At 35.9% G+C, this 25,625-nt stretch overlaps 1 protein-coding gene across 3 annotated transcripts in view; it reads right to left on the minus strand.

Annotated features, from left to right (window-relative positions):
• RNGTT (RNA guanylyltransferase and 5'-phosphatase) overlaps nt 1-25,625 on the minus strand; it is a 362,779-nt gene that overhangs the window by 274,289 nt on the left and 62,865 nt on the right. For all 3 annotated transcript variants that reach the window (XM_032155038.2, XM_032155029.2, XM_032155048.2), the window contains exons 7-8: nt 15,373-15,482; nt 14,054-14,155 (exon numbers count right to left, since the gene is read on the minus strand). In XM_032155038.2, coding sequence (XP_032010929.1) covers nt 14,054-14,155; nt 15,373-15,482 — 212 coding nt within the window. The remainder of the gene's footprint in view (nt 1-14,053; nt 14,156-15,372; nt 15,483-25,625) is intronic.

Raw genomic sequence — 25,625 nt, forward strand, 5'->3', positions numbered from 1 at the left:
GCTGAGGTGGGAGGTCGAGGCTGCAGTGAGGCGTTTGAGTGTGCCACTCCACTCCAGCCTAGGCAACACAGTGAGACCCTGTCTCAAAAACAATCATCAACATCATCATGATGTAGTTTAGTTCTAATTACCTTCTAAGCCTACCACAGCTAGCACAATCTCTGGCATATGGTAAATGTTCAATAAATATTTGTTAACTACATGAATGAACAAAGAGACAAATTCAATCTCTTTATCCTATATTCCTTGTTTCTCATTTGTTTGGGTCCAGTAGCCCAGCTCTATATAGGGGAAAAAATGTTTGAAAATATTAACGAAAAATTAATTTGCTTTAATCTTTCAAAGCCTCACGTTTGCTGCCCCCAGAACCTGGCCAACTGAAAATTCTGAGTTAGGGTTGCACCTATGTTTGAAACTAAAGTTTTATCTGTATCTGCTCAGCTCTAAGAGTTCTCTAGCCAGATTTTGGTAGTAGGTAATAAATTTGGTTGGTTCTTATTTTTAAATACCATTTCAAAGACAGTATCTCTATTAACTAGTAGTAACTCTCATACTTAGGATTTGATTAAAGAAACTACTATTTAAGGGACCTTTTTACCCTTTAGTAAATCCTAAAGATGTGACTACTAGCCAACGGGTATTTCAAAGATTTGGTTTTAAAATGTTAGATTGTTTTGCCTTTACTTAATTTTCTTCTTGTACAATAACTATACCACACCTTAAAAGAATTCTGAGTGAACTCTGGGAAATCAATGTTGGTTCCCATGTAATAACGGTTTTCAAAACAGTCTTCAGTTATAATAACAATAACTAATACACATTGAGTGCTGAGCATTTTATGTGGGTCTCCACCAACTAATGGAGAAATTCTCAGGTATGTTCTTAACTCAATGGCTGGCTAAATACTACTTTGAATTAGGTCAATGATTTTTAAATTTTGTTCCATGAGGCACTACAGATAGCGGCTCCCAAATCAGGTTAAAAATCACAAATAATTGGGGTGCTTTTCAAAAATGCATCTTCTCAGAACCAATCCAGGCTTAATGAATTTGAATCTCTGAATTTTTTTTTTAATAAAACTTTCCTATGATGGTAGTGCAACTGGAAATGCTGCCCTAAAAAGTTCCATGGTAACCTCAGACGCCACGCCAGAATGCAACCCCATATGCTTTCCTCAATTTGCAGCAACCAAAGCATTACTGCTTTTATCTATTTCATATAGGGGGACTCAAAGAAAGATTTAGGCTTGGGGAGGGAGTCAAAGAGTCCTTCTTTTTAAACCAATTTACCACAAGATACCATCAAACGTAGCTTCAGATTAATAAACAGTGTTTCTGAGTTGACCTCTAAATATTCTCTGGTAGTCTCACTTCCCCATGATAAAAAAGAAACACAGGAGCTTCATTGTGTCCCACCCAGTTGCAAGGAAACTGGCCTGGATCCCTAACTATAGTTCTGATGAAACTACTATTAAAAACAGGGCTGGGGTCTTTAAATGACGAGATCTGGCCTACATTCTCTCTAAGAGTTTTGGTTATCACCAGAGGTATGACACTAAACATTGCGTCCTAAAATTAGTATAGTTAGTATAATTTCCATTATTATGAGGAAAAACTACCTTAAACCTAATTTTATTTATTTATTTATTTATTTATTTATTTATTTATTTATTTTTTGAGACAGGGTCTTGCTCTGTAGCCCAGGCTGAAGTGTAGTGGTACAATCTTGGCTCACTGCAACCTCCGCCTCCCGGGTCCAAACGTTTCTCGTGTCTCAGCCTCCCAAGTAGCTAGGATTACAGGTGCAAGCCACCACGCCCAGCTGATTTTTCTATTTTTTAGTAGAGACGGTTTTTTGCCATGTTGGCCAGGCTGGTCTCGAACTCCTGACCTGAAGTGATCCACCCACCTCGGCCTCCCAAAGTGCTGGGATTATAGGCATGAGCCACCACACCCAGCCTAAACCTAATTGTAAAATCCCAAGTACTAGAATACAGAATGATGCTGATTTTGCCACTATCTACTTACATGATTTGAAACAAATATTTTACTTTTCTGGAGTCTGGTCCCTCAGACACCTCCACAAAAACTCAAGTTTCCCCAGAACAATTAAAAAAGTAAAAGTCCTTCCCAGACATAACTGTATTTACTGCTGAATTCCTAAATACCAGATATGATGTCATGGCCAAAACTGATATTTGTTTGTAAATAGTAAGACAGGAGATAAATTCTTATTTAATTCCAATATTCATTTCATCTCTAGTTCTTACGTTACATATCAGGAGCTATTTGCTTTGCTTACAGAAGAAAACTAGAGCCAAAAAGAAATTTATAAAGAGCTAAGTGAACAAATCTAAATGAAAGCAGTATACACAATACCTAATTGATCATAATTTGACTCATTCTGCTCCTAAATAAGATATACTTTTTTGTTTGTAGTTCACTGAAAACTATTCCAGAGATATCTGAAACCTGTTTAATATTCTTCTCAGTATGTAAAACGTTTCTAGTCTAGCATCTCATTACTTTATCCACACTATACCTGTCTGAACATTCGGCTCGTCATTAGAATAAACATACGCTACAAACATTATTAATGAGATACATATGGAGGGCCCCAAGCAAGCTACTAACCACCTGGGGTAATTGCATGGTTCTGTATAAAAACGTTTAGAGGCCAGGCACAGTGGCTCATGCCTGTAATCCCAGCACTTTGAGAGGCTGAGGCGGGCAGATCACAAGGTCAGGAGTTTGAGACCAGCCTGGCAACATAGTGAAACCCTGTCTCTACTAAAAATACAAAAAATAGACAGGTGTGGTGGCATGTGCCTGTAGTCCCAGCTACTCAGGAGGCTGAGGCAGGAGAATCGCTTGAACCCGGGAGACAGAGGTTGCAGTGAGCTGAGACCACGCCATTACACTCCAGCCTGGGTGTCAGAGTGAGACTCCGTCTCTAAATAAATAAATAAATACTGTTACAGCAGCAAATAGAGAAGCTACCTGAACATACTGCAGTTTATCCACACAACAACTATTTCTACAACATGCTATTCACAAGTCACGAAGTGTATTTGTCAGGGTACATACAGTATGACCATACACTGAGCATCCTGCTCTAACAAAGGCATAGGACATGATTTTCATGAGAAAAAAAAAATTTGTCTTTCAAATGTATACATTTAGTAAATTACATAAAAAATCTTGTCAAAGTACCAATGGCTTAGCATGAACTTACAATTAATGGGAAGAAATCTTACTTCAAAACTTAAAAAAAGTAAATTTAAAAAAACTTTATATTAAATATGTTTCCCTACCTTAAGCTCACTTTTTACACTTTCTTACAAAGAAAGAACATTTAAGATGTAAAGACTGTATTTTAAGGAGAATGTATTCAATGATGGGTTGTCAAACTATGGTCCAAAAGCCAAATGTGACCTGCTAATTTGTAAATAAAATTTTATTGAAATACACCCACCAAATGTTATTGAAATACATCATTTGGTTTATGTAAAATCAGTGGGATATGGCTGCTTTTGTGCTATAATGGTGGAGTATTTGAGACAGAGACCACACAACCCACAAATGATAAAATATTTACTACTAGGTCCTTTACAGAAAAAGTTTAGAACGAAAACTTAAAGCTGGATTACAGGAAAAACTTAAAGCTGAGGATTCTGTCTTAAGCAGTCCTAATCCATGCAGCACCTAACACAGAGCCCTAGAGGTAAATAAGTTTTCAATATAATTTCTGAATGAATGAAAGGAAGAAGGGAAGGAAGGGAGGGAGGGAGGAAATTCCCAGACCAGGATCCAGGAAAATAAACCCGTCTATAATTTCCTTCAAGAAGTATTACACAAATGTACCTCACCTACTTAAACAGATGTGTTATAAAAAGCTGAATATAAATTACATTTCCATAAATGCCTAAGTGGCTTTTTTTATTCCCTGCAATAATTTTCCTTATAAAGCAAGTCTCAAATTTACGTTTTATATTCAGTTTTTCTTGAAGCAGGGTATGCTTGTATATGTGTGTGTATTATATAAATATGTAAGTCAAAAGACATAAATACAGATACAGATACATATGTAAAAATTGCAACCATAGCACCAGCCCTTTTGTTGGTCTATTACATTATTCCCATAGCCTTACATTTTTCTTGTGTCAAGCATAATATGAGTTATTATCTTTTACTTTACTATTTGCTTTACAACAGTAGTTATTAAAAACATTTGGTTTTTACCTACTGATTCAATAACAGTTGAAATTAAATTTATAGTACTCAAACTCTCAGCAGAAAGAATTAAAATAAAATGCATGAAAATTAATTCTAAAATTTTTATATAGTTCTAAGTCTTCATAACTTTCAATTGATGTTGAATTATTTTGAAGACAATTTATTTAACTGCATTACAAAATCTGCTAATAAACTAAGTACACAGATAAATCCTATTATAAAATTCTACCTTTTGCCAGAATATCTGTGAAAACGCAGATTTCACAATTACAAGACAGTTCAATTCCAACTGTAACTGTAGTAACATTATATCACTCCTCCTGGTATTGCATTTACACTCAAGTAGAACTGACTCCCCCCTCCTGGGGAAAGCCATGAAAATAATGAAATAAGAGTACTCAAGACAAAATAAATATTAAGAAAAAAGTTAAATGTATTTTAGGAAATGTCAGAATTTCAACGAGTTCCTTTAAAATACACTTTGATTATTTGGCAGCTTTCAACAAAATTGAAGGACAATCTAATCAAGGAGGCATAAAGACACAGTAAAGCGACTATCAAGTGTAACTGCAAGTCTTTCATTGAGAATCATTTTGTTTACTCTGAAAGTGGGGGGAGGGGGCAGAGGGAGTGTTATATTTCAATACACCTTCACCAATATTATGGTTAAATAAAATGATTTTATTTTATCAAATGCTTGAAGTCTATTTTCATCAAAATCCCAAAACTGCAGTTTTGGCTGATTTAATCTACACAAAAATGCTTGCTATGTAAAACTCATTTGACCAACTCTCACTATCAAAACCTCAGCCAAATCGAAAGTCTATCTGATAGGAAAAGTCCAACTTCATTTTTATTCCAAATACACAAGTTAATGAACAATTTTTGCCAATTATCTCACATTTGAATTCCAATGTGAGACAGACAGACAGGCAGGCAGGCAGGCAGGCAGACACTGACAGATAAAAAGCCCTGCCATAACTGTCTCTTGGATGAAATAAGGCACTTTCACTAACTCTTAATAATGTTCTCTTGGCTATCTTGGAATCTCCCTCAGGAGAGACATTTGTTAACAACAGCCAAAGGAAGAAAGAGAGGAAATGTTTAAAGGAAAAATGTCATCACTTTCAACTTACTCCCACTGCCCGACTCTATACTATACAAAAACTGAGAACATCCCAACCCAATCCAAAATATCTTGTTGCTAAATTCAACAGACACTTTTCACTCCTTAGCTTACTAATTCTCTATAAGATTTAACCTTTCTTTGGAGACATATTCACTTTCCCTCAGCTTGAATGACAGATATTTCTCCTGGTTTTCTCCCACCTCCCCTACTCTCAGTCACCATTGCTTCCTCTACTCAACAGCCTGTCCACATCCCTGTCTTTACTATCACATACTATTGTCTCCTAAATCTGTACTTTCAATCCATATTCTTCTCCTAAACCCAGGATCCAACTACCTAAATATCCAAAGAATGCTAAGGAAACATGTGCCAGAGGTATACCTAACCTAATTTATTCTGCTATCTTGTTTTCTCAGAAAATAAATTTTATTTACACTTATTTAATCAACTGAGAATTTATCTGGCTATGAGATATGTGCTGAAGCTCTAAATTGAATTTGTGCCAAGCTGTTAATCAATTATCCCCAAATAATTTATTATTAGTTAAATAATTATCTGCAAGTTCTATGAGATAGGGACAGTGTCCACACTGCTCACTGCTGTTTCCCCAGAATCTAGCACAGTACCTGACACACAGAGGAATCCAAGAAACAGAAACTATAATTTAGTGTATTACTAAAGTCTTAGTGGTGGGGAATGTAACAAGAAATAATTTTCAAAGCTCAGGAAAAAGTTAAATAAAATTTAAACATTCAAAAATTCAACAAGTTAAAATATAACCAAGTGCTACGGTTTGAAAATTCATGGTGAAACGTAATCTCCAGTGCAACGGTACTGACAGATGGAACCTTTAGGAGGTGATTAGGCCACGAGGGCTCTGCCCTCCTGCATGGGATTAGTGATCTTACAAAAGGGCTGGTGGTAACTAGCCAGGCCCTTTTGCTCTTCCACCATTTGAGCACATAGCATTCGCCCCTTCAGCCATGGGAAGATGCAGCAACAAGGCATCATTCTGGAAGCAAAGAGCAACCTTCACCAAACACTGAACCTGCTAGCACCTTGATTCTGAACTTCCTAGCCTCCAGAACTGTGAAAAATAAATTTCTGTTCTTTATAAATTACCCAATCTGAGGTATTCTGCTATAGCAGCACAAATGAACTAAGATACTAAGTGTGATTAAATGCCTGGAAACTTTTTCTAAAGAAGCTCTCTAATCTTCCCAAAACATTCTTAAGATTTCAGCTCTAGAAGACTGTGTTTTCCTCCATAGAAAAGCAATGTAAGAATAGCTAGTACCACTCAGGTACAGGCTGAGTTGTAGACAGAAGAACAGGAAGGAGCCCAGATGCTTTATGAAAAAAAAAAAAAATCAAAGTGCATTTGGGAAGTAGGTGCACAGCACACACTATATAAAACAGTTGTAAATCCACGTCTTACTTTGCAAAGTTAAGTTAGAACCCTGTGGATCAGAATTAGAGATACTAGGCCTTCCTTTTGACCTCAACTCCTACCAAAACCATACATTTCTCATCTCAAAAGCCTTCCATTGTTATAAAAGATACTGCAAAGAAATAAAACACACTGCTGAATAGTAAATTTAAAATAACCCTTCTGTATATTAACACCCAGTACACAGGCAAGGTGGTCACTATCAGGATGACATACTTCCAAGTGGATCATCATGACTCAGTTCCAACCTTAGAAGATAGCCTTCACTCAAAATGAATTTATGTATTAATTCTTCACAGCAAAATAATAACAATGACAGTAAAAGGAGTTTTTAAATATGTAGAAATGCTAGATTGCCCATAATTTAAAAAGTCTTCCAGATTAAAAAAATCAAACCATACAAATATTAGAAGAAATATGAGAGAATTAATTCTTCTTTAATCTCAGTATAAGGAAAGGCTCTCTAACTATAAATCAAAATCAAGAGGCAATAAAAATTAATAAACTTGACTTCATAAAAATAATAAAATTTTGTATGGCAAAAAAACATGAACAAAGTCAAAAGACAACAGAAAAGAAACAAGGACAGATAATTCACAAAAAAGATAAGTATAGCCCTTAAACATATGAGAAGATGTTTGACTCCATTCATAATTAAAACTAGAATGAAATACCATTTCTCACTAACCAGATTGGGGAAAAAATTTGCCAACACATTCTGTTAGCAAGGCTGTGGTGGTACAGGCATTCTCACAAACTGCCTGTGGGAATACAATCCGGCACTACCCTTTTGGAGCAAAAACTCGTGGTATCTAACTAAACTTCATATACACCTAGCCTTCAACTCAGCAATCCTTCTTTCTAGAAATTGACCCCGAGGTTAGACTTTCAACAATATGGGGGAAAGTCAGCTCAAAGTTATTCATCACAGCATCATTTGTAATTACAAAATACTGGAAATAATCTAAATATCTCCATATAGGAGAGTCGTTGAATAAACTAAGTACTCACACAATGGGTACAACACAGCTGTAAAAAAAGAATGAGGATGATATCTGTGAAGTGAAATGCAGTGGTTTCTAGAACATACTGTTAAATGGAAAAAGCAAGGTGAAAAGATTATCTAATTCTAAACTGTATGGTATCTTTCCTATAAGAAAGGGGAAAAAGAAAAGTGCATCTGCTCATCTGTACAAAAAGAAATGCAAGAAGGGTAAATCAGAAAATGATGAGGCTGATTATTTAGGGGGTGGGTAGGAACAGAATGAAAAGAGAAAGGGAAAGAGTTAAAAGGGATCGGAGAAAGTAACATTTCTCAGAGCATACTCTGAATCACAGTAGTGTTTCCACACACTCAGAAAAATGAAAAATTAAAATCAACGAAGGATGAGGGCAAACTCAGAATATAGGCAGAAACAAATGAAACTAATTGTATTACAAATGAAAACTATCTACACTAAAGTGGTTGGCAGGAAGAGAGAAAATAATTAAGTAACTTTGGAACACAGTACACTTTATATGCCCTAAGGCTAAAGTCAGACCAACTGTTCACAAATATTACACTCTATTCAAATGGATTTCTCACAGTGGCTTGGGATAGCAATTCCAAAACTACTTTATGTGTATTATAGTAAATATTATGGATAATGAAAACCAAGTATCTCCCTATCAGAGAGAGAAGTTACAAATAGAAAATGAGAAAAAATTCAATAAATCCTATGGTAGTGCATTAGAATTGGAAGTATCAGTACAAACTCGTGATTTTGAAAAAAAAAAATGTATGCATACACATATAGACGGAGACAGATACTAAAATAGATATAGGTGTATATTTATGTATACACACACACACACACACACACACACACACACACACACACATTTCCTAGCTCTATCTTCTGAGAGGACCTAGAAGAAATGACATCCTGGTACTAATGAGCCCAACTTGTGCGCAGAAATTGGTTTCTAAATACCACTCCTTAGAGAAACAGTTGATTCCAGGGCTGGGGTAGGAAAAGTACAGGGTAGGTCTGCAACATCTAGGGGTGCCAGAAACAAGAAAGTACTCAAAAAATGAGGGAGAGATGTCAAAAGACAGGAGTCACTTGATGGGGCTCTCAATGGTCAAATGAGACATTTGGAGCAATAAAATAATTACTAAGACAGATTATAACCCACAGAATATAATATGTGTCTATGAGTCCACACTGATAGGAATAAAAAGAGAAAGAAAATAAAGAAATGAGAAAGAAGGGAAAGTTCTTCCTAAGAGCTGAATTCCACTATTCTACTTAGCAAACATAACAGTGGTAACTGTTTCAGGTAAGAATCATTAATGAATGTTAAAAATAATGGGGAAAAGTATAAAAAATAGGATATTAAATGATCTCAGAGTATCTGCCTCACAGCTTCTTAAGTACAAAGGAAAAATAATAACTTTATCATGGTAGGCATGCCCTTATCAATAAATAAAGTACAAAACAAAAATAAAATAATAAACAGAAATAACTTTATCAATCTGCCACACACAAACTAAATCAAGAGATCAAAGTTAACATCATCACTGCTAGGACAACTCAACATTATGTGCCTCCTGAAATGACATGCAGAATATTACTACTGTGATGTTCTTGCAAGCATGCCCAACTTGAATCATGAGGAAACATCAAACAAACCCAATCTGAGACAAGCTGCAAGATAACTGGCCAATGCTATTCAAAAGTGTCAAAGTTATGAGAGAAAGCCTAAAGAATTATTGCAAGAGGCCAGGCGCAGTGGCTCACGCCTGTAATCCCAGCACTTTAGGAGGCCGATGCGGGCGGATCACGAGGTCAGGAGATCAAGACCATCCTGGCTAACACGGTGAAACCCCGTCTCTACTAAAAATACAAAAAAATTAGCCGGGCATGGTGGTGGGCGCCTGAGGCAGGAGTATGGCATGAACTTGGCGGGCGGAGCCTGCAGTGAGCAGAGATCACGCCACTGCACTCCAGCCTGGGTGACAGCGAGACTCCATCTCAAAAAAAAAAAAAAGAATTATTGCAGAAAAAAGAAGAGACACGATGGCAACCTAATGAAACACATGATCCTGGATTGGATCCTGGACCAGAAACAGGACATAATATTGACACTTTTGGTGAAATCTGAATAACGTCAATAATCAATACATCAATGTTAATGTCTTGATTTTGGCCATTGTACTATAATAATATAAGATGTTAACATTTGGGGAATCTGGTTAAGGGCACATGGAAATTCTTTGTACTATTTTTGGAAGACTTACTAAGTCTGACATAATTCCAAATTAGAAGATTTTTTAAATGTTTAATTATTAGAGATCAAAAACTGCAACCAAAAGTACTCAGAACTATAAAAACTAAAGACATCTCATTTTTAAAAGTATGAGTTTATTGAAATACATGAAACACAATTAATTCTTCCATCAAACAAACTTTCATTTCATCTGTTTCTGAGACTACAGTGGCTTAGTCTCAATTAATTCACCTATTACAACTAACAAATTTCTCACTGTTTCATTTTCAATAACTTTTATATTTGTTTATATTACCTGGCTTTACATTTCAGAAATATTCCCTATTCTGCAATGTTTTCGAATCCATTAAAGTTTCCTGTCAAAACCACTCCAGGCAGGGTTCAATGGCTCACAACTATAATCCCAGTACTTCAAGAGGCCAACAGGGGAGAATCACTTGAGGCCAGGAGTTTGAGACCATCCTGAGCAACATAGCAAAACACAGTTTCTTTAAAAAAAAAAAAAAAAAAAAGCCACTCTACTTACTGTTATCTCCAGGCCCTCAGGCCTTAGTCAGGCTAATGCAAAATTCTTACACAATACCTTTTACTTTTAACTATATCCAGGTTTCCTATTACACTCAATTTCAGAGATCCTTGGTTTAAATATTGTTACTAGATATAACAAATTGCCATTAAATTATGAAATAAGGATAATAAAAAGAAATCCTACACTGTATCCTGACATAGCTTTAATGACGATGGAGTCCAGGACTCATAGCTATTAATCAGCTATTCTGATTTCATAGCCTCTAAGACCATTCTACAGCCTCCTTAGGCTCTTTTCACCTTATTCAGTCACAGAAAGTCCCTCTTCCATGCTATTGGACTTAAATCCTAGTGTGCGAAAGATAGGTTTTACACTGGTCCAGAAACACCTTGCAAAATTTTTTCTCTCCCAGAAAAAAGTATCCTAAAACAGAGTAGGTATTCAATAAATACTCAGGGGTTTTCCTTTTGTTTTTGGTGAAGCCTGGTTCTAGGAGAAATTAGATATTTCCATTAGCAATCAAAAACATCTTAACCAATTACTTCATAAAAAATTACTTTAGCCAATCATCTGGGGTCTAACAATACCAAGACACAGAGAAAGGGGTACACAACTACAGAGGAGGAACAAAATCAACACAAGTTGGATGGCAGAAACAAGAGACAAATTTTGCAGGCTTTATTATTTTGCCCAAAGCTTACCATGATACTGTAAAGAAAGCAATGCAGAAAGTAAAGAGTATCTAAGGTCAGGTGTGGTGGCTCATGCCTGTAATCCTAACACTTTAGGAAGCCAAGGTGGGAGGATCACTACAGCCCAGGAGCTCAAGACCAGCCTGGGCAACATGGCAAGATTACATCTCTACAGAAAATTTTAAAAATTAGCTGGCCACAGTGGTGCATGTCTGTAATCCTGGTGACTCTGGAGGCTGAGGTGGGAGGATGACTTGAGCCCAGGAGGTCAAGGTTGCAGTGAGCAATCATTGTGCCACTGCATTCTAACCTAGGCAACAGAGTGAGGACCCTGTCTCAAAAAAATTAAATAATAAAATAAATTTTAACAGAAAAAAAAAAAGAGTACCTAAAATATGAAACTCCTAAGAGGTTAAATTTATGCCTCAATCCCAAATCCCCAGTTCATTTCGTAGTGTAAAGCCTAGAGATAGACACTTTGACCTCACATTTTCCACTCTTTCTCCACCCAAAGAAGTAGGTAATAAACCTATTTGTTAAGACATTTTTACGTATCTATTAAAATGTATGTCTCAACAACATCCTTAACATCCTTACTACCAATTTAATAGATTCTGAACATAATCTAACCCAACATATTAAATAAATATAATTTTAATATTCTGAAAATAAGCAGAAAGGCTACTTTTCATTTATCCATCAAAAACACATATCCACAGGGAAGAGTGCAGAATGGGTAAATGATCCAAATTATCTGTATATGGATCTGTATCTGTCTTTGTATAACTGCTGCAAGCACACAAGGCACAGTTTTTCATTTCTACACTGTTTCAATTTTGCATTATGCATTATTATTAACTTTTAAGGCTAGCTCATTAAGGAAGTTCAAAATAATACGAACAAATAAACATAAATATCAAATACTTGTTATTTAACTGCTTGAATTAGTACACAAAGCATTAATAATAAAAACCATAGGCCAGGCACGGTGGCTCACACCTGTAATCCCAGCACTTTGGGAGACCAAGGCAGGCAGATCACCTGAGATAGGGAGTTCCAGACCAGCCTGACCAACATGGAGAACCCTGTCTCTACTAAAAACACAAAATAAGCCGGGTGTGGTGGCACATGCCTGTAAACCCAGCTACTTGGGAGGCTGAGGCAACAGAATCGCTTGAACCTGGGAGGCGGAGGTTGTGATGAGCCGAGATCACGCCATTGCACTTCAGTCTGGGCAACAAGAGTGAAACCCCGTCTCAAAAAAAAATAATAATAATAATAATAATAATAACCATACCTGCCATACAACCCAGAGAAAAAGGTCAATACCATAAGGATGGTAGCGATAATCTCTAGGTGGTAAAATTTCTTTTTTATTTTCTTCTTTTTTTAATGTTATTTTCTGAATTTTGTCAAATGAACCTGTCTTACCTATAAAATACCCTAAAAAAGCTAAAAAATGCTAAACTGGGGGGAAAAGTTGTTTCCAACAGAGGCAGACAATTAAAATGAATGAAAATATTTTTAAATATTCCCAATAAAAATCAAATATAATAAAATACTTAAACATTCTAGAAAGCATATAATGTTAAATATCATTATAGTCACCTAATACTGAAAATAAGTTGTATCTGCTCCACTTCTTGTCCCCATATGTATCTTTTAACGTAACTACATGTTAAATGTAGATGGAGATGGCATGATACAAAGAGTGTAACTGCCACTTAAGACTTTCCAAAACTCATAAAAATTACATAGAATCTGTCATCTTCAAAATAACACTTAAAAGCTAATATATAGGTACTTCCAGTTATTCTAAAACATTTTACCATGAAATAGTTAATGACTTCTATGTTAATATCTGTTAAAATAATTATTTCAACTATTTATAACATTTGCTAAATGAATACATACACATAGCAAAACTGTCATAGATACAAAAAATATGGATTACAAAAGAAAAAAATAAAATGTTGCTGAGGAAGAATAAAATTTCTACTAATATCTTGACCAGCCTGGGCAACACAAGGAGACTTCATCCTTACAAAAATTTAAAAAATAGCCAGGCAGGGTGGCACATTCCCATAATCCCAGCTACTCAGGAGGCTGAGCTACTATTCAGGAGACTGAGGTGGGAGGATTGCTTGAGCCCAGGAGTTCAAGGCTGCAGTGAGCCTTGATCATGCTACTGCACTGAAGCCTGGGTGACAGAGCAAGATCCTGTCTCAAATTAAAAAAATCTTAAAACTTAGAAATATAAAATTTGAAATTAAGCTTTGTTGTAATAATGCAACAACCTTATGAGTATATAAAGAGAATAAGGCAAATTATTCAAAGTAGTAAAATACAGAATGAATCAGAGAGAGTTCATCATTTTTAGATTACAAACTGGCAATTTATCTATTAACCTTAACATGTCCAATATCATTAAAACACAAGGTAGTGGGCAGCCGACATACCAAAAACCATATCATTAAGAGAAAAACACTTTCAAACTTAACATCTAGTTATAGATTTATGTTAAACTAGCTAAGCTCTGAAATCAAAAATTTAGCAGAATGAGAGATAACTGTACTATACAGCTTAGAATACTAGCAAAACAAAAAATATGTAATTTTTGAAACATTTATTTTGCTGTTCACATCATAAATTCACACTCTCAAGAGTGTAAACTTTTCTAACAACAAAACAATATTCTTCAAGCATTAGGGTTATTCGTATAATTTTTTTAGAATTCTAACTTACCGAGTACCATCTGCTTTCCAGCTTACTTTGTATGGCTTCAGGTCTAAAAGTTTAATATTTTGCTTGTCCATGGAAACAGGCTGTGCTCCAGGGAATCCAGACCTTAAAGAAGAACACAGTATTACTATCGTGGCTGGTATCCATACAAAGCAATACATGTCTTAAACCAATCTCAAATGAATCACACATTTATCACAATGTTCTCCCTATGATGAGATTAATGTCAACTGGAATAACATCCGCTTTCACAAAAATACTAATAAAAGATTATCATTTTCTTGACATTTTAGAATGCAAGTTAACAGAGTTCTAAATTACCACTGCTATAGTATAATCACTGAGCTAATTTTAAAATATTAGTATATATGATCTAAATAGTAAAGCAGGTATGTTTACAAGTCTTGTACTTCAGGAAGAAGTTTAAATCTTGGCTTAATTACCTTACATGATATTCTAGACCCCATATTTCTCCAACGTGAGACTGCCAACTTGACATAACTGCAAGGTTGGCAACTTTCTCCTCAAAAGATACCCAGAAGTGACAAAACAGGAGAAATATGGGTCAAGATTAAGGCTTAACACAACATTAAAACCAAGGGTGTAGGTCAAGATTAAGGTTTAACACAACATTAAAACCGATCTTATTTCTTCATTATTTTCATATTTTAGTTAAAACTACTTCTAGATTATTTATCTAGTATTTATGTAACAGTAATAAGAGTTCTTTTCATTAGGAATTTATATTAGGAATTTTTAACAATAATCCTTTTTCCTTACATTCAACTGTATTACAGTTCTCTGCCACAGATACCAATGATCAGCAGAAATGACCACAGACCAAGACCTGAGAGCAACAGATAAGAGCAATGTATGCTCTCCTGAATCCACTATGAAATGTCTGAAAGATATTTTCAAGTCATGGCATTCACTGCTTATATTTAAAGCTGATTTTCCTAGACTTCTGATTACAGAAAAACTGGAAAATGAGGCAGATCCAAATTTCACCTCTTCCCTGTTAACAAATTGAGGGACTAGCTCAAACATTAATCAGTAGCAGTAGAGTCAAAGACATGAAACGAATACTAGACAGTGAAAACAAGAATTTTCTATTACTTTAGGAAAATATGCGAGCCATCTAATTTTGACTCAACTGTCTGGTTATTGCATTGATTGTCTTGAACGAAATCTGACACCTTTAAAGTATTCTATTGCAAACATACTAACTTCAAGGAGCCAAGAAGATATGTCAATGCTTGTATTAATTTTAAGTGTTGTAAAATAAGAGTAAATTGTATTTAAAATTTTAAAATATTTATTACCCTTCCCAGCCACAGAATTGATGACACTTCTGCTGTACCTCTCCTAACTTTGGTTGTGTTGTTACTTGAGTTACACCTTTAACAGTAACACCTTCCAAGAAAATAGCACCCTTTAAAAAAAAGAAAAAGAAAAATAAGGGAAAGAAAAATATTTTATTAGCGTTCAAATTCATTTACAAAGAAGAGACTGAGAGATAAATTAGTTTGTTTTCACAAATCTTAGCAAGTCAATATATCTAACAGAAATGGTCTGCTGTATAAAGTCCCCTAAGATTGTACACTAGTTTTCCTAAATCCAGCATATGGTTTTCTTCAATATACGTATGTACTCTACAGGCACTTCTCAAATCATGACAGTAATAATAATTTATCTACCATTTACTGAGATCTAAGTAGAATGTCTGGCATCTTGTAAACATTCTCTCAAATTCTTACAACACTGAAAAAATAGATTTTATTATATTTATTTCACAGATGAGTAAATAAAGCATAAAGATTTTATGTAAATCAAGTGGTAAAAGTCAGAATTTGAACAGGCCTACACTATACCAATCACCAATGGAGAGAAGGGGAAAGGAGTTGTGTTACTATGAGTGAAGTATGGACTTTAAGGGGATAAACACCAAAACTTCTACCTTTGTAAACCAGAGTAAGAGTGTAGGCAAAGTGGCTAAGCCACAGTCATTGGATATATTAATAGAACAAAATATTACTCATCATGGAATTTTTAATCTAAATTTTTTAACTCAGAACTACATATTTTGCAATATCACAGCGAAGTAAAGCAGATAGAGAATATCAAACAAATAAAGAACACTTCTGGAAATTTTAAAACCTAAAAAAAATAGTGTAGATGTATGCTACAGTTCTTTTAAGGTCCATAAAGGAACTGGCATCAGTCTTAAATCTATAAAACAATTCTAGCTGTTAATGTAATTAGGGAATAAAAAACTTAGTCTACAAGCTACAACATTCAACCTTCTGGCAAAGAGTTGGCAACCTGAGCCACTTGAGAAAAGAAAAAAAGAACACTTAATACTTCATCCACGTACATTCTTGTCAAATCTAGAAGAATTCTGAGTCCTTCCAGCAGACACTAGTCCTACTTTTTGTCCCTAATTTTGAATCACTTTTTGTACTTATCTGTCTTCTACTTTGCTTTCCTTAAATAACCATAATTTCGAAATTTCATAAGCCCAAGGATCAAAGAGTACCATCCCTCTACTATTATACCATTACTTCTCTGTACTAGCCAATAGCATTTCTGTTTAAAACCATTTCTATCATTAAGTACAACAGCTAAAGGAAAAAGAAAGCTCAACCAGATTGATGAGGTTTGTAACATATTTACTTATTGAGTGCTCAGATAATTTCAATATCCTTATAAAATAGTATCTTATGCTAATTAAAAAAGAACACTTCTTTTTAGAGAGTTCAGTATTAAGCATCTTAATTCTGATGGTATTAACAGCATGAGATGTTCTTTTTAAGTTTTACACAAAGAAAGTCTCTAGCTTTTATCAACATGGATTTCCTATGCAAAGTTAAGAAATTTACATTAACTTCTGAAATGGGCAAAATAAAAGCAAAGGCCAAATTAACCTAAGTTACTACTAAAAACACAAACACTATTTATATTTTTAACAAATAATAAAAAGGACTAATACATGGAAAATATGATCACATTCAACCAAGCACTTTCCCACAATATTACCACAGAAATATTTTAATAACATTTCTATAGAGTTGAATAAGCTGAATATTTTTAATTTAACAGAGCCAATAAATACTGAGCATCAGTACAGATCTAACAACTACTGAGTCTGGTTATAAAAGTTAACCCCAATCATCCAGTAAATGTCTGTCATCCATTTATTGTTCTTCTTCCTTAATCTTTCCTACCATGCATCAACTTCTTTTTTAACTTCCTCTATTTTCTTCCACAACAAATAAGTAAAAAGAAAGGTAGAAGTCCAATAAAAAAAAGTATGATACACTTCATACACAAATCATCCTTGGTAACTTTAGGCTAACACAATTTGCTATTTAATGTTACTACAATAGTTCTGACAAAATAACATTTTTATATTATTCAAAATTATGTAATAACTCCAAGAAAGATCACTAATTTTTTTATTTATTTCTAGATGCAGTTTCTTTAATGTAAGCCAATTCTGGTTATTTCTACCTAGAGCTGAAAGCAACCTGAAAATAGCCATCTTCGTTTTCATGTTAGAGATCTAGAAACTGTTTCAACATTCTAAATGTACGAAAGGTCTAAGAGGGGAGAAAATAAAATCTTTCAAACAAGATTTGCACATGCTGATACTGCTCATTGTTTCATTATATCAGCCCTTCCAAATCTTGAATTTGCATTTTTAACCAGTGTTAGAAAATCCTGTATTTCCCTCCTTGGGAAATATGGGAAGCATAAGCCATGACATATTCCTAAAGCTAAATCTCAGGGCATCACCTCTCAGAAACAAGAGATCAAGATGCTTTTCATATTTATTTTATTTTAAAAATCCACAATGGATAAAAGAGAACAATCATCCAGGATGTAGGTGCCAGACACAGGGCAGAAGGTAGCTAGAAAAGTATGCCTTAGGGAAGATAAGGGCCTAGCCTCATTCCCACCTTGTTTTAATAGCTGCACCTAACATAAATAGCTTAGTTTTCCATTGTTGTAGCTTCCTCTGCCCCATTTACAAACACGGCACAGCCAGCATGCCTTGCAAGGCCTGAGTTGAAGGACCGCATGTACACACAGACCAGTACAGCAGTACTAGGCTAACTAGAAGGATATCATCCCCATACGTGATCTCATTCCAAGTCTATAGCTGACTACCTTCATTGTTATGTATGAGATGGTTTCACTCCTTGAAAATACGGCCACTTCAGCATAAAATAGTTAAATCTTTATAATGGAAAGATCACTAATTCTAAACAGTGGCCAGATGTGGTGACTCATGCCAGTAATCCCAGCACTTTGGGAGGCTGAGTCAGGAGGACTGCTTGAGCCCCGGAGTTCAAGACCAGCTTGGGCAACACAGTGAGACCAATCTCTATTTATAAAAATAAAAAATAAATAATTAATTTTAAAAATAAATTTTAAATAGCAATGTCTTAGGTCTGGAATTATTGTGAACATACTATAATTGAGTATTAAAGTCACTGACATTTATTTTCACTTTTCAACAAATTATTTGTTTGTGAAAATAAAGAAAAATCAAAAGTTAAAAAAAGTATGTTTATAGAAATATATTTCATAAACAGAGTCAGCTAGCCTTAAAATTAAAATCTGCATGGCTATCACAACAGAAATGAGTGATCCTTTAGACAGAAATTTAGTAAATATTACAGAAGATGGAGGCAATTATGTGACAGAGTTGTGTGTGTGTGTGTGTAAAGAGAAAATGTATACAAGAATATATGTACAACAAGCATATTTTCATAATCAGGAAAATACATTCATCGTTGTATTCAAAGAAATGATCTCAGACATCAGTTCAAGGAGCAAGCAACATACATGTAAGTCATACTCTTCCAACTTAGTAACACAGGTACTCAAAAGATGAATAAAGAAGGTGTCTTAGGAATGTAAGGGGCCAAGCACAGGATAGGACATGTGCCACAGTTATAAACCCAAAGAGAACTATCAGAATTAACTACAAGGAGTCCATTACTTGAATACATAGTTACATCAATATAAGAATCAGAAAAGACTGTACTTAACAAAAATAAAGTCTCAAGCCAAAAATACCTTCATTATGTCAAGAGATGTGATCTACAAAACAATCAGTCACTCTTAGATTGCCTCTGTTAACTATCTTCAATCTCAGATGGAAATAAAAGAAAAACGAAAGCTTTTCCAACCATAAATGTAATAAGTAATTATATCTGTGCTTCTCATCCCTGTCAACCACAGGTCAGCTACTGTTGACACCATCTACAGTTCAACTCTCCAGTCCCCTTTCTTCTCTGATGGTTTTGTACTCACTGCTTTAAAGCCCCTTTTCCTTGGTTCACCTTATCAATAATCACCTTCCCAAAGAGTTCCAATGTAAACCCTGGAATTCCTTTTTCATAAATAACCTTCCCCTATCACCTCAACCATTTTCTTGAACACCCCATACCCTGTGTCTCAACTAAAAGCTAGCTCTCCCCAGACAGACCATGTCATCTTAGAGCTACTTATTCTCCCACTGCCCAAGATCCATGGCAGTAATTTAAACTACTATTCTATACCTCCTCACTGCTTTCCTAATCTCTTTCAAAAGCCCCTCTTGCGTTTACACTAACTCCTTTCAGCTATACCACTCAGCTGTAGTAAAGCAGAAATCCACTGTGGGTACTGGCAAAACAACTCTCTTTAAGGGCTGCCCTCCCAGCCCACAAAGATGGGGCCTAATATCCATTTTACATGACATTACAAGACAACATCCTACTCCAGCCAAAGTTGATGGGAGCACAAATAACCCCTAACTCAATCTGAAGCCATCAGATTCTCTCTCCTGGTAATTTGGAATTGGGATCCCGAGACAAGCAGTTAGTCTCTGCATGTGGCTAAAATTATAACAGGTTACCTTAGAAGCTTTGAGACAGTTAATAATCTCCCAGGAAAATCAGGAATCAGGAAGAGCCAATCTTGAGAGACAGAGACAACGAGAAGACTGATACAAACAAAGGGACAAAAGCAGAGATGCGATATTAAGAACAAAGAGCAGAAACTAGGTTCTAGGTAACTTTCCAGGTCCAGGTTCCAATATTGCCCTAAAATCTGGCACATTCCAGTGCCTGAGTTCCACCAATTTACTCATGAATAAGTACCCTTAATATTTAAGCCAGTTTAAGTTATTTTCTGCTATTTACAGCCAGAGAGTATAAACTAGTAAAACCCTCTATCCTTTGTGTATTGAAAGCTATTGCCCTACATTCATCAAAAAAAAGTTGGTCTTTCTGACTATTCTAACCTCTATCATTATATTGGTAACATCAACATCCATGGAAATAACTCGACCTATTGTACAACCTTTACAGTTCAGTCCTCTCATTTTCAATGACCCTCATCTTTGTCCAACTGGAACATCCTGCTCCATGGCCATACCACAATCATTTCAAACCACGCTACCTTTTAATTCAATTCAACTCACATTGATTGAGTGCCGACAGCATTCTAAAACCAACATGTCACTCTAACTTTTATAAACTCTTTTACTGTCACTATGCTCACTTTTCAATTTCACCAAGACTAACAGTCCCTTCATTTCTCCTTTACACATTCTAATGGTACCCTCATCCTGACCTTACTTCCTCTTCGGCCTAGAACCTATGGCTGATTACTTCAATTATTTTTCCTCTGATAGCCTCAGTGGCCTTTACCCTCTTGTTCTTCATCACACCCAAACTAAATATCTCCAACCTTGAGTCAACCTACTGTTAGTCTTTTCCACTCCCACACATAGGCAGCTGAAACTTACTGAGGAAAAAATCACAATCTCAATTACATCTCCAGTACTATAAGATATTTCCCTCCTATTGCTGAAGACCTATTACTCCAAAAACTGCATTTGACCTCCATTCCCTTGCACCTCCTCAGAGGTTTCTCTGTCATTATTCCCCAAATCTTTACTTTCAACTTCATTGACTTCACTAGCTCCTTATCCACACTAATAAATATGCTTGAATTTATGCCATACTAAAAAGCCTTTTCTGACTATGTCTGCATTAATTACCCTTCTTCTCTTTTTTTTTTAATCATAACCAAGCCACTTGAATGAACAGTTTATAGTAGTGTGCAGAAAAGGGTTAACCTAACACTAGTGCTTGCAAAGTTGGCTCCTGAATGGCACCTGAGAACTTGACTTTGGAGTGTTCTCAGTCAACCGATAAGGATGACTCACCAAACCTAGATTACTTGTGCCAAAAATACAGTTTATGCTGAATAAATTTTTTTCCTCCTGGGATCCTGGAATTTTGGTACATGCTAAGCAGAGAGTGCCTACATGACCAGCCATCAATAAAAATCTTGAGCAGTGAGAGTGTAATGAGCTTCCACGGACAGAAACATCACAAATACATTGCTGGAGGAAGAATGAGCTCAGGATGACCCCTCATGAGAAAGAGAGAGCATAAGAAAACCTGCACATTAACTCCCCACAGACTCTACTTGTCTTTGTCTCTTATGATCGAGCTGTATATCCTCAGTACATTGCTGTATAAATCTGAGTTATGAGTACAACCATATGCTGAGTCCTGAGTTATTCTAGTAAATCTCCAAAAGTGAGGGTGGTACAGGGAACCCCTAACACAACTCTGTCTCCACCTTCTCGCCTTCCATTAGCTTTTTAAAATTACCAGTCTGACCCAGCCCTACTGCACCACAGAAAATAATCCTCAGATAAATACTTTCTGTCCTTATTGAATTTTGTCCTCTCCATGAAATCATACTGTTAAATTGCTCCCTTTATGTTAATTCTAAACTATTTCTCATATTTTACATTTCTTTTGTCTTTTCATGCTGCATGCTGCAAGGATTTCTTAGCTAGATCCTCTAGCTTGATAATTTCATTCTGCTACTCATCCCACATATTAAGTGGTTTTATAATTTTATCATTTCCAAGATCTCTAACTTGTTCCTCTTCTTAGTAGCCTGCTATTATTTTATGGATTGATGGCCTCTCTTGTCTTCTAAAGAAAGGTTCTATTTGCTTTCTCAAATAGGAAAATTTTAAATTTTTCCTTTCTTAGTATATCTAGTATTACTTTTATATAGGATTTAATTTTTATAATATATAATTTTTAGTATATATACTAAGTGTGTGTATATATATAATGTATATTATATATAATATATATATATATCTCCCCAGTATATATTCTTCTACACTAAGTTATTCTTCCATACTAAGTTTTCTGTGCATATGCACAGAAATAATCAAAAAGTAGAGAGCAACTGGCTTGGGAATGCAGAAATATTTTGCCTTTTAACTCTATATACTCCTTGATGTTTGCATTTATATTTTACAAAAAAAAAAACTAACCTTTAAGTCATCTGTGTATGTTTTAAAGCTAAATAAATAAGTAAATAAGGAAAAATTATTCTAAAAAGACAACAGTACCAGTGGTAGTATGAAAGTTGAAGGATTATAAGTTGTTTCTTTCTTTCTTTTTTTTTTTTTTTTGAGACGGAGTCTCGCTCTGTCGCCCAGGCTGGAGTGCAGTGGCGCAATCTCGGCTCACTGCAAGCTCTGCCTCCCGGGTTCACGCCATTCTCCTGCCTCAGCCTCTCCGAGTAGCTGGGACTACAGGCGCCCGCCACCACACCCGGCTAATTTTTTGTATTTTTAGTAGGGACGGGGTTTCACCGTGGTCTCGATCTCCTGACCTCGTGATCCGCCCACCTCGGCCTCCCAAAGTGCTGGGATTACAAGCGTGAGCCACCACGCCCGGCCTGTTTCTTTCTTTAATAACTAAAGATTAATGTTCTTTAATCTTTAATATATTACTTACATGAGTAAAATATTTAATAATTTTAGGATTTACTAATTATGGTTTGAAAAAAGAAAAAACTACTAAAATGCATAAGGTTTTAGAATTTTTTTTTTTTTCCTAATTTGGCCTTTGGAGGTATAAGCACAACTATTCTCAAAAATCACCATCTCATAACAGAAATCAAGCCTAATTGCTTTCTCCAAAAAGAGAGAAAGAAGGTTTCAGCTTTTTTTTTTTTTTTTGGAGACAGCCTATCACTCTGTCACCTAGGTTGAAGTGCAGGTGAATGCAGTGGCATGATCACAGCTCATTGACTGCAGCCTCAACCTCCCAGACTCAAGCAATCCGCCCACCTCAGCCTCATAAGTAGCTGAGACTGCAAGCGCACACCACCACACCTGGCTAATTTTTTAATTTTTTGTAGATACGAGGTCTCACTACGTTGCCCAGGCTAGTCTCAAACTCCTGAGCTCAAGCAATCCTTCCACCTCGGCCTCCCAAAGTGCTGAGATTACAGGTGTGAGAAACTGCACCCGGCCTAATTAGACTAATTTTGTAGCCACAAAAAAAAAAAGCTGGACAATGTTAAAGAATTCATTTGAAGACCTCAGAGAATTAGAAAGGCAATAAGGACTTGAAGGGCCAAAAACTCAAGAGGGAAGGGAGCCCAGAGAGGTGAGCTAGACATCTTCTACAGCTTTTCCTTTCTAGTACTCTCCTCTAGAGGCACTGTTTCAAAAATGGTAGCTAAGACACTAAGAAGCTGAACAGAAATTTCAGCAATATCACAGGAATGGGAAATAAAAGCTGGAGTTACAGGTCTTCAAGTGAGAGGAGTCCAATTCAATTCCCACACTTTCAGTGAAGATCCTCAAAGGCTATAGGAATAAGGGCAGAGCAAAAATAGACCAGTGCCCCAAAACAGCTAGTTTCTAACAGCTCAATCCTTAATTAAGATATTCTGCTCCTAATTCTCTGTAGGAGCAAAAGTAAATCCTCTCTAAAGAAAGATAACATGACCAGAGCCTCAAATTATTTCCATAATTTTTCATAAACAATGTCTAGTATTCAATCAAAAATACTCAAGTATGCAAAAAAAAAACTATAATTGACTAGATATCAAAAGGACACGAGAAGAAAAACTTAAAAAGAGATCCACAGGAGACCCACATATTAGTTTTTTAATTTGACTTTTTAAAAACTGGCTTTAATATTTTCAAAAACTGAAATGACAAGATGAAGAATTCCAGCAGAGAACTGAAAATCATTTTTTAAAAAATCAAATGGAAATTCTAGGAGTGAAAGTAAAATAACTAAAATTAAGTAGTCAATGGATGAGTTTAACACAGCTTAGACAAAGCTTAATGATGACATTAGTAAATGCCAAGATAGGTCAGAAGAAAATGGCCAGGCGCGGTAGCTCATGCTTGTAATCCCAGCACTTTGGGAGGCCGAGGAGGGCGGACCACGAGGTCAGGAGATCGAGACCACGGTGAAACCCCGTCTCTACTAAAAATACAAAAAAAATTAACCGGGCATGGTGGCGGGCGCCTGTAGTCCCAGCTACTCGGAGAGGCTGAGGCAGGAGAATGGCGTGAACCCGGGAGGCGGAGCTTGCAGTGAGCCGAGATTGCGCCACTGCACTCCAGCCCGGGCGACAGGGCAAGACTCCGTCTCAAAAAAAAAAAAAAAAGAAAAGAAAAGAAAATATCCAAAGTAGGCTGACGCCTGTAATCCCAGCACTTTGGGAGGTTGAGGCGGGTGGGTCACCTGAGGTCAGGAGATCCACACAAGCCTGGCCAACATGGTGAAACCCCATCTCTACTAAAAATACAAAATTTGGCCAGGTGTAGTGGCATGTGCCAGTAGTCCCAGCTACTCAGGAGGCTGAGGCAGGAGAATCGCCTGAACCTAGGAGGCAGAGGTTGCAATGAGCTGAGATTGCACCACTGCACTCCAGCTTGGGCCACAGAGAGAGACTGTCTCAAAAAAAATAAATAAAAAGAAAAAAAAAACAAGAAAATATCCAAACAAAAAAATAAACAAAAAGATAAAGAATATAAAAAAGAACACAGGAGATAGTTTTTTTGTTGTTTTTTGTTTTTAATTTTTTTTAGGCCGGGCACGATGGCTCACGCCTATAATCCTAGCTCTCTGGGAGGCAGAGGCGGGTAGATCACCTGAGGTCAGGAGTTTGAGACCAGCTTGGCCAACATGGTGAAACCCTGTCTCTACTAAAAATACAAAAATTAGCTGGGTGTGGTGGTACACACCTGTAATCCTAGCTACTTGGGAGGCTGAGGCAGGAGAATCGCTTGAACCCAGGAGGCAGAGTTTGCAGTGAGCCAAGATCGCAACACTGCACTCCAGCCTGGGTGACAGAGCTAGACTCTGTCTCCAGAAAAGAAAAAAGAAAAAAAAAATTTTAAAGGCCTACTGGTATTAGGTTGAGCTCCAGAAGAAAGAACGAATGGATCTGAAACAATACTTAAAAAGATAACAGCCAAAAATTGTCTAAAACAAATTAGGAAAACAACTCCAACCATATATTTAAGAAACCCTACATACACCATGCAGGATAAATACAAAGAAAACCACAAGTAGAAATATCATGGTAAAACTGCTGAAAATCAAAAACAATAAGAAATTACCTTCAAAGAAGCAACAAGGTAGCTAACTTCTCAACAGAAATAAATTCTGGAATGAAAAGTGCTAGAAAAAAAATAACTGTCAAGCACCCTGAATTTTTTTTTTTTTTT

This window comes from Hylobates moloch, unplaced genomic scaffold (assembly GCF_009828535.3).
Source record: "Hylobates moloch isolate HMO894 unplaced genomic scaffold, HMol_V3 SCAFFOLD_2, whole genome shotgun sequence".
Taxonomy (NCBI): domain Eukaryota; kingdom Metazoa; phylum Chordata; class Mammalia; order Primates; family Hylobatidae; genus Hylobates; species Hylobates moloch.